The following is a 9,405-nucleotide window of genomic DNA, read 5'->3' on the forward strand; positions in this document are numbered from 1 at the left end:
TGGACAAACAGATCATGGACTTTAATTGGTAGTTCTATTTTAATTTTATATCTTTATAAGTTCATTTTAATCTAGTGAATCAATTTGCAAAATCAAACTATGTTCAAACGCTATTCTGTAAATTATCAAAATCAAACGCTATATAATTGAACATAGTTTGATTTTGATATCAATTTGATTAAAAAAAATCAAATTGAATATTTGAATAAAATTGATAGCGTTTGTGCAAATTTGTTTACAGAATCCCTGGTCATGCTTTTGTGCAAATTGAGATGACTTTTGTGTGGGCCGTAAGCATGTGGAAACTATTTTCTAAATTAAAACAAGTTTGGGCCCTTCAAGGGTTCAAGATGCAGTCCCGTTCAAAGTACAAATCTGAGGCCCGTTTCCCTGGGTCACGTTTGGGCTGAATTCATACCCTGGACCTTTAATAATTGGCCCAGTGCTTCGTCACTGCCCTTGTATCACCTGATTACTTGAAGTGTGGATCGCGAGTGTCTGCTTAAATAATCTCGGTCAATAGTTTTATTAATTAAAATCTCGGAAGCTTAATTTGGCCACCTTGTTATTTTGGAATTAAGGCGCGTCATGCCAAACAAAAGTGACAATTGAATGGCCCTCGTTTAATTAATCTTGTCTATCCTTAGAAATCGAGGCATGCCATTTAGCGAATTTCCATGGCCCTCGCAAATTGCAAATACAAAACTACTTTATGCACGGTAGTTTAATAATCTTACCTTCCTAACTACGGGTGCACATTTATGTGACCCAAATCCAAATCTCAACAAGGTTGAAATGTGCCAAAAATCACGGGCGTACTGGTGCGACGTGGTTTGAGATACATTTTTACGATGTTGCAAGTCTTATAAGAAATATAAATAAAAGCGGTTTTTAATTTAAAATGCGCATAAGTTAAAACATGTATTAAAATCAGATTTTTAGCCAATTATAATAATTTAAGCGACCGTGCTAGAACCACGGGACCCGGGGGTGCCTAACACCTTCCCTCGGGTCAACAGAATTCCTTACACAGAATCTCTGGTTCGCAGACTCCAATTGGGAGTCGAAATTTTCCTCGATTTGGGATTTAAACTAAATCGGTGACTCGGGACACCAAAAACCTATCCTTTCCCGAGTGGCGACTCTGAAAAATAAATAAATAATCCCATTTCGAATAATGTCACTTTAAATGGAAAAACTCCCTTATACACTATCCTTCGGGGGTAGGTGTGTAAAAAAGGAGGTGTGACAAAAACGACCATCAAAATATCGTCCAAGCGTATTTGGCCGCATTTTGGTCGGTAATTGGCTATGACCGACCAAAATTGGTCAGTTTTTCTGGTCGGTATTTAGCGGATTTCTAGTAGTGAATGAGTCACTCGAAAAGTTAAAATATGTAATGAGAGATCTTTAAAAGTTGTAGAGAAAAATATTATTAAGCTTGACCAAAAAGTTAATATATATTCATATCCACTAATCTCACATTCGGCTACTAATTGTTAATGCTTGGGAGTTGTCTAGCTACATAAGTCGTTTACAATACACTTAGGTTTGCAAACAAGTTATATCATTATTATAATGTGATGGAAATTATAATTCAAAGCTAAATAATAACGAGATTATTTAGTGGATATATTTTTCTTGGGACGTTTGATTCATTGGGTAAAAATAAAATATACGGATATAATATAAAAGCATTTATTTGGTTTTATAATAAATAAACTTTTATTTTCAACCTTAACCTTAGCCTTCTTAAAGGACTATGAAAAAGAGTTTTGGAGAATGACACTTTTGTCATTTGGTTGTTTTATCTCAAGATTATTATTCCACATTGAATACGATATAAAAATGACACCAAAATTATGGTACAACTAATCACTCAATTGTTTATACCGTACCAAGAAAATACACTAGCACAGGATTAAATAACCTCACATTTTTATGCGGGAATATTATATTCCCAAATAGCCTGCTAATAGCTTCGTCGCTTTGGCCGAGTGGTTAAGGCGTGTGCCTGCTAAGTACATGGGGTTTCCCCGCGAGAGTTCGAATCTCTCAGGCGACGTTGATTTTTTTTTGTTTTTTAGCCCCTCAATAAATAATTTTTGGATATTAACAACTTTCCAAAGCCGATAACTAACTTTGTGTTATTTCCCGCCATTATAATTTCCAAAAAACTCTAATTTACCAATGCCATAGTCCAAAAAGTTTTAGCCATTGACTATCCACCTCAGGAAAAAACATCTTAAACAAACACCATTACTATCTAACTTCCTAGTGAGTGGGTTGTACCGATTGTTCCCTATTTCCTCTCATTTACTTCTCCAAATGAACAAACTTTTTTCTAATCCTTTTTGGTGCTTAGCTTATTCATCAATCGCAATATTCTTCACTTAAGAAATCACTTTTATTAGTCATGAACATTTCTGTAATAAAGGCATTTGGAACCTTTCTTCTTGCATGGTTCATTATATTTCAAGGTCATTTTGTAGTTGTAAATGGAGATTTTAATTATCAAGAAGCTCTTACCAAATCGATTATTTTTCTCGAGGCACAACGATCAGGAAAACTTCCTCCTAATCACAGGCCTTTATGGAGAGGAGATTCTGCTCTTCAAGATGGCAATACTGTAAATGTATAGCTCTCTCTCCCCCCCTTCCCATTTTATTATAATAACATGTTATGTTATGTATGTGCTCCCAAATCATGGGGTGACATTAACTGCGAAATACTAAATTTTGTGTTTTTATATGTAGGTTGACCTTGTAGGAGGATACTATGATGCTGGAGACAACGTAAAATATGGTCTTCCAATGGCTTTCACAGTAACAACTTTAGCATGGGCTGCTATCGCATATCAATCACAGCTCCAAGCTGCTGGAGAATTAAAAAATGTTCAATCTGCTATCAAATGGGGCACTGATTATTTCTTGAAAGCCAGTTCTAAGCGTAATCGCCTCTATGTCCAGGTTAGTCCCAATAGTTTTCAAGAATATTGAAAATTAATGTAGGTCTAAATTTATCAAGATCTAATTGTTAATTTTTTAATTTATTGAAGGTTGGAGATCCAGTGAAAGATCATGAATGTTGGACAAGGCCAGAGAATATGAACACGCCGAGAACTGTACTAATGATAGACCAGAATAATCCTGGAACAGAGATTGCAGCTGAGACTTCTGCAGCAATGGCTGCTGCTTCTGTTGTATTTCGTGGAACCAATCGTACCTATGCCCGTCAACTTCTCAACAAAGCCAAACTGGTACTCATTTTATCCTCATTGTGTGATGTTTTATATCATTTGGCTCCTAAATATATGCTCATAGTATTTTTTTTGGGTTTGTGGCTCAGCTTTTTCAGTTTGCCAAAAGCCATAAAGGAACTTATGATGGGGAATGCCCTTTCTATTGCTCCTTTTCTGGCTTTCATGTAATATCCCTCTCCCTTATTTTGATTTTATATGGTTAATTAGTTACATGCAAGTTATTGTAATTTGTCCCTAAAATGTGAAAAAAATGTAGGATGAGTTGTTGTGGGCAGCAACATGGCTATATAGAGCAACCAGGAGGCCAACATACTTGGAATTCATACAAGAAGAGGCTACTACTGCAACTGTAGCTGAATTTAGTTGGGACCTTAAATATGCTGGAGCTCAAATACTCCTCTCTAAGGTAATAATTAATACTCTTTCTTTATATAGACGCGAACGTGTGGGTAGAAAGAAGTGCTGATATTCGGTCCATAATATGCAGTTCTATTTTGAAGGGGAGAAAGATTTACAGAATTTTAAGCAACAGGCTGATGGTTATATTTGCTCAATACTTCCACATAGCCCCCATCACCAGGTTTATATATCTCCAGGTACTTCTTTGTTTTGTTCATAGAAAAATTCATGTCTTTCGTCTATTGAGCTTGTTTCAATGGTTTAACAAGTTCAACTGCCAAATGTTTAATTTATCAGGGGGTCTCCTTCACCTTAGAGATGGAGCTAATACTCAATATGTTACTGCCACAGCTTTTCTGTTTAGTGTTTATAGTGATTATCTAGCCAACCATAAGCAAAAGGTCAGCTGTGGTAACAAACAGTTCAATTCAGCTGATCTCATGGCCTTTGCCAAGCAACAGGTAATATAGATCAGCACTTTTCTGATGCTTTTCGCAATTTTAATCTTAGCAATAGGCCAGCCCTGGATAAAAATTTCTAACACCGTCATACTCATGAGAGCTATTTGTACCAAAATTTTAATCAGGCATTTCTGTGGGTGTAGGACAATACTCTTAATTTTATACTAGCCGTTTCAAAAAATATATATATGCTCATCATGAAATAAAATGAAAGCACAAAGTTTCTTATAAGTGATTAAAAAAATGCAGATGGACTATATACTAGGGAAAAACCCAAGAGGAAAATCATACATGGTTGGTTTTGGGAACAAACCTCCAACTCAAGCTCATCACAGAGGTGCCTCTGTCCCGAAAATGTCTCCAAACAAACTGGTGGACTGCTCCATGAGTTTTGTATACTGGTACAACACAGAAAAACCCAATCCTAATGAGCTAACAGGCGCCATTGTTGGTGGTCCTGATCGATATGATAACTTTGAAGATCGTCGTTCAACTTCAGCCATGACTGAGCCGACAACATATACAAATTCTCTGGCTGTTGGTGTCCTTGCCAAGCTCGCGAAGCACCATGCCCAGTCTTGATCACCTAGCTACATGTTCATTATGGTGAAGATTTCTGAAGGTGTACAAGTTATTTTTTGCAGATGAATTGAGATTATATATAGTGATGTCTTTGTAGGTCCTATATATGTAGTGACAGCCTCGGATAGCTGGCTGCAAGGGATCGGGGCAAATAAGCTCGAATTTGTCTCTCTTTTTTTCAACAGATCAGATGTGTTTAACTTAGAATAGGATTCTTATGATGGTCTAGAATCTAAGGTATTACTGTTGCAGTGTTGATTAGTTACATAAAGTCTGCATCCAAGAAGAGTACTTTCTTGTGGTGGTTTTATAGATGAAATGTTGTGTACATTTGTAAGGAAACACATATTTGAATAACAGTCATTCCAAGATCCTTACTATGAGTTAGTTTCTAACAACACAAATCTCTCAACCTCCTATCAATGGAACAGTGGCTGTACTTCGATTTTTTCAATATGAAAATCAAACGACGCATGCATGTCTATGACATCATATACTCATCTTTATATCAAAATTATATTTCTCATGCCCAGAATACAAACTCCCTTCCGTTTCACTTAAATCACGATGTTTCAATGTAGTACTTGACAGGTAAAAGCATTGTTTCTAAATTGGTTAGCAAAAGAGCGAGCACAGATATGGAAACTAAAAACGCAGAAGATCAGCAATATTAAAGAAACCAATAACATCCCAGATCAACATTAATAACAAACTCAAAAACTTAGTGTTGTTTATGCGAGGCTGGCTGCTGCATCAAATAGAGGAGCTCGGATGCCAAAAAGAGGCAATACGGCAAAATCCAAAGAAGGAATAAAGAACAAACTTCGAAACATTTCATTCAACTTTATGATTTGTACAAGCCAACATCAGAAGATAACAACATATATGAATCTGCAACAGAGTTTGCAGTTTGACTAGCAGTATTAATGAATGAAATAACACAGAACTATGCAACTATTTTACTGAGGCATGTATTGCAAAACTGGTGCCACTCATCAATGGCAAAAATCATATATACAAAAGAAAACCTTTTCTTTGTAAGGAGTACTGATTGACTAGCTATAAGCATATGTACATCAGTCAATTATATTTTTTTAACTAAAAAAGGGCTGCACCTGAGATCATCTTGATCACAAGCTGCCTACGTACCCCCAACAAATCCTAAAGAGGGATCAAGCCCACACGTAGTTCTTTTACATACTATATTACAAATCAATTATCAATCTGAGTATCTACTTTCAGTATCGCCAGCAGCCTTCCGCGAGTTCCCTTGTCTAATTTCTTCAGATTCTCTTCTCTTATTATTGCATCAATGTCCTATGATCAGATCACGGTTATGTGGTTGTATCTTGACTGCTATCTTCTGCTGCGGTCTGCGTAAAATGATCTTTAGCTTCTTAGGTGTCTTTGTTGCTGGCTGGACATTGTCTTCTATTATGGATGAATTCAGGAACGGTTGGTTCAATAGCATGTCGGCTGTCCAACCTGAACTGGGATTCTTGAATGCTATCTTCTGCTGCGGTCTGCGTTGAATAATCTTTAGCCTCTTTGGTGTCTTTGTTGCACGCTGGACATTATTGTCTACTTCGGATGGATTCAGAAACGGATGGTTCAATAGCATCTCCGCTGTCCCAACGTGATCTGGGATTCTTGACTAGACACCTCTTCAAAAAATCTTGTGCTTCCTTCGACAACTTTGCATTATGAAACATTGGTTCCTCAAACCCAATTCTGTATAAAACATTCGAATCTTGACTATCTTCATCTGATTCCCACAACGGTGTCCCCGTCATCAACTCGTAGACAATGCAACCAAGAGCCCATATATCAACTTCTGGTCCGTACTCCTCGTCAACCTACGGATTCTGGTGCCAAATACCTTTCAGTTCCCCTCAGTCCATGCTTTTGTGCCCTGCTCTGTTCCAAAGTCATAGAGAGCCCGAAATCTGCGATCTTGGCAGTTTCATCAGAGCCCGCAAGAAGAATGTTATCGGGCTTGATGTCGCAATGAATAACTCCTCTGCTGTGTATGTGAACGAGCCCTAAAACAACATTCCTAGTGTGTTTTCTAACTTCAAACTCTGACAGACCTTTCCCTGAGTTGTAGTTGTGAAGACGATCGGCTAAGCTTCCTCCGGAGGCATATTCGAGAAGTAAGTTGTAAACGGCGACGCCATCTTGTAGTTCAATATTAGGTCTGAAACAGTGAATTACGTAAGGCGAGTCTGCAAACATGCTGAGGAATGCCTCTTCTTCTTGCAAAGATTGAGAGCGATGGAGTAAGCAAGATTTTATGGCGATGAGAGGTGGAAGACGCTCTAACGTGGGAGGTTGATTATCGGACGTCGAAGCTAAAGAAACAACCCCAAATCCACCTTCACCCAGTATCCTCACTCTCTTCCACAACAGTGAAACCATTTCTGAAAGTAATTTGTGAAATATCACTATGTAGTTTGTGAACGTCTGCTGCTTATATGTACTCTCATGTTATAAGGTGAAGTTGACGAGTATTAGGAAATCCCAATCCATTATTAATTAGGTTTCTGACTTTCCTATTTTTACGAATATTTTTTTCCCCTAAAAAATAAAACTGTACTATTTATTCACGTATTTAAATTTTTTTCCCCTAATCCATCATTAATTAGGCTGCTGCTTCGTACCCTTATGTTATGTTATAAGGCGAAGTTGATGAGTATTATGACATCCAATCCTTTATTAACTAGGATTCTAACTTTCCTATTTTTACTTACGGCCCTATTTATTTTTTACGTCACCTCAACCTTTTCTTGTGTTAACAATAAAAATGCAAGTTTCTTATTTCAAATGGGGATAATGCATTACTACATATTTTTTCTTTTCAGGGGTCCTATTACCTCCTAAACTTTTTTTTCCTAGAATTTCTTTAACCTTATACGCTTAATAAAATCTGAGCGTGACTACACCTCTTCCAAGCGCTTAAGGACTAAATTTAAAAGGCTCGTCTTCTATATAATCACCATGTGCCATGCAAAATAAGCCATAAGAAAGGCTCCCAAAGGTAAAACTAAGCTTTTTTATTTAAACCCATTCTTTTATCACGCTTCCCAAACGTAAAGTATCTGTCATTGTTGAAGAGCTTCTACGGGTGGTGTTGAAATTGAAGATTTTATGGCCATAGGTCGGGGATGATTTTATGCATTATCCCTTTCAAATGAGACTAAGGTCATTTAACGAATTTAATTTCTAATTTTAGGAAGACAAATGAGCAAAAAATAAACAAATATAACAAATTTCTTTTGTTAATAGGATTATTCTGAATATTATGTCAATTCCAATTTTTGTACATTCTAGAACTAGGCTTCTTACCGATTTCGATGATAATTCTTTTCATAGTAAATAATGTCTTTCATAGTAGAATTTTACTCAAATGTGGAGTACAAAAGAACTACGCCAATTTTTATTAATCAATACTATAAATCGTCCTCTTGATTTTTGCAGGTTAGTGTCAAATCCTCAAGAAAAAAAATTATTTAACACATAAAAATAGTATAAAGCATGAAGATTTATGAGAATTCGTTGGGGATAGGAAGTAGGAACATACTGAATCAACGGTTAAGGAAATAAGGTTTTAGCAAACGAGCAATTTCCAATTCCCGCTAATCAATTTACTTTATCAATTTTGAGATGAATTACTTAGTTTCTAGTAAAACTTTACTTTTTAATTCAAATTCAAATGTTGCTTTAAAGCAACAAATTCATAATCAAATTATTTATCGTCTAATATTCAAATTACTTATACCTCAGAATATACACCTTAAAATCTCTCATGTATAAACAAATTAAAAATACAAATAGTACTTATTGAAGAAGAGTATTGCAGAGAAAAGTAGAGAGAGAGAATTCTTATTGAATTTTGGGATGAATTACAATGGAATAGAACCCTCTATTTATAGGGAGATGGTGAATTAGCCACCAAGTAAAAACCCTAGAATCTCTCTAAATATAGACATTCACCATAAATAGAACTCTATTTATAACACTCTCCCTTGAATGTCTATTCAACAGATAACGTGCCTCGTTAAAACCTTAACTAAATAAAATCCAGTGGGAAAAAAATTCTAGTAAAAGAAAAAGAGTACACTTATCTAACAATACGCCTTTTGGTTGTCTCGTTAAAAACCTTGCAAGGAAAACCCAGTGGGACAAAACCTTGTAAGGGAAAAAGAGTACAACGCGTATTAACTCCCCCTCATGAGAGCATCACTTCACATCCTTAAGCATTTGCATTCCAATCTTGTGCACTATCTTCAAAAGATCTTTGGTAAATATTTGATAAACAAATCAACCATATTAACTTGAATGAATATATTGCACCTTGAAATCATCATTCTTGATAGAGATGAATTATCTTCATATGATCTTGTTGGAATCGTCAGTTCAATATCTTCACATAGAGGTGAAAACTCTTGCTATCATATTATCATGCATATACTTATAGCAAGATACATTTGTGCACAAATTGTATTGAGGATGTAGTACTTCATGACCATGAATTCTATATGCTTTAAGCAATTCAAATCCTTCAGGGATTGTTAAGTTATATAAGCCATATAATAGACTTTAGATGCATATCAAATTTTCATGTCATGCTAGACATATAAGATATCGAAAACTGATTGCACATACCATTGACTTATACTTTCAAGTGTTTGAACTACATAG

General features: G+C 35.9%; 2 protein-coding genes and 1 non-coding gene across 3 annotated transcripts; 2 read left to right on the forward strand and 1 right to left on the reverse strand.

The window, feature by feature from the left end:
• Window positions 1-1,983: 1,983 nt before the first annotated feature.
• TRNAS-GCU lies at window positions 1,984-2,065 on the forward strand. Its single transcript has one exon. It is a non-coding gene; the product is annotated as a tRNA-Ser (tRNA).
• A 241-nt stretch (window positions 2,066-2,306) lies between these two features.
• Window positions 2,307-5,076, forward strand: LOC109216504 (endoglucanase 16-like). The gene is made up of 8 exons (XM_019380666.1): window positions 2,307-2,635; window positions 2,757-2,969; window positions 3,059-3,259; window positions 3,349-3,426; window positions 3,519-3,668; window positions 3,750-3,858; window positions 3,959-4,122; window positions 4,372-5,076. Exons 1-8 carry the CDS (start codon window positions 2,417-2,419, stop codon window positions 4,702-4,704), a joined length of 1,467 nt encoding a protein of 488 aa, XP_019236211.1. The 5' UTR covers window positions 2,307-2,416; the 3' UTR covers window positions 4,705-5,076.
• Window positions 5,077-6,013: 937 nt separating this feature from the next.
• On the reverse strand, window positions 6,014-7,122 carry LOC109216503 (serine/threonine-protein kinase greatwall-like). Its single transcript, XM_019380665.1, is given in 3 exon segments — window positions 6,014-6,189; window positions 6,341-6,560; window positions 6,562-7,122. Coding segments are annotated over 3 exon segments (957 nt in total).
• Between the last annotated feature and the right edge of the window lie 2,283 nt (window positions 7,123-9,405).

The sequence above is a fragment of the Nicotiana attenuata genome, unplaced genomic scaffold (genome assembly GCF_001879085.1).
Source record: "Nicotiana attenuata strain UT unplaced genomic scaffold, NIATTr2, whole genome shotgun sequence".
In the NCBI taxonomy this organism is placed as follows: Eukaryota; Viridiplantae; Streptophyta; class Magnoliopsida; order Solanales; family Solanaceae; genus Nicotiana; species Nicotiana attenuata.

Excerpts from the sequence above, each read along its gene's own strand:
- LOC109216504 (XM_019380666.1), top strand. The coding sequence starts at position 2,417 with ATGAACATTTCTGTAATAAAGGCATTTGGAACCTTTCTTCTTGCATGG. Across the intron at positions 2,970-3,058 it reads GTAATCGCCTCTATGTCCAG|GTTGGAGATCCAGTGAAAGA; the intron begins GTTAGTCCCAAT and ends AATTTATTGAAG. Across the intron at positions 3,859-3,958 it reads CCAGGTTTATATATCTCCAG|GGGGTCTCCTTCACCTTAGA; the intron begins GTACTTCTTTGT and ends TTAATTTATCAG.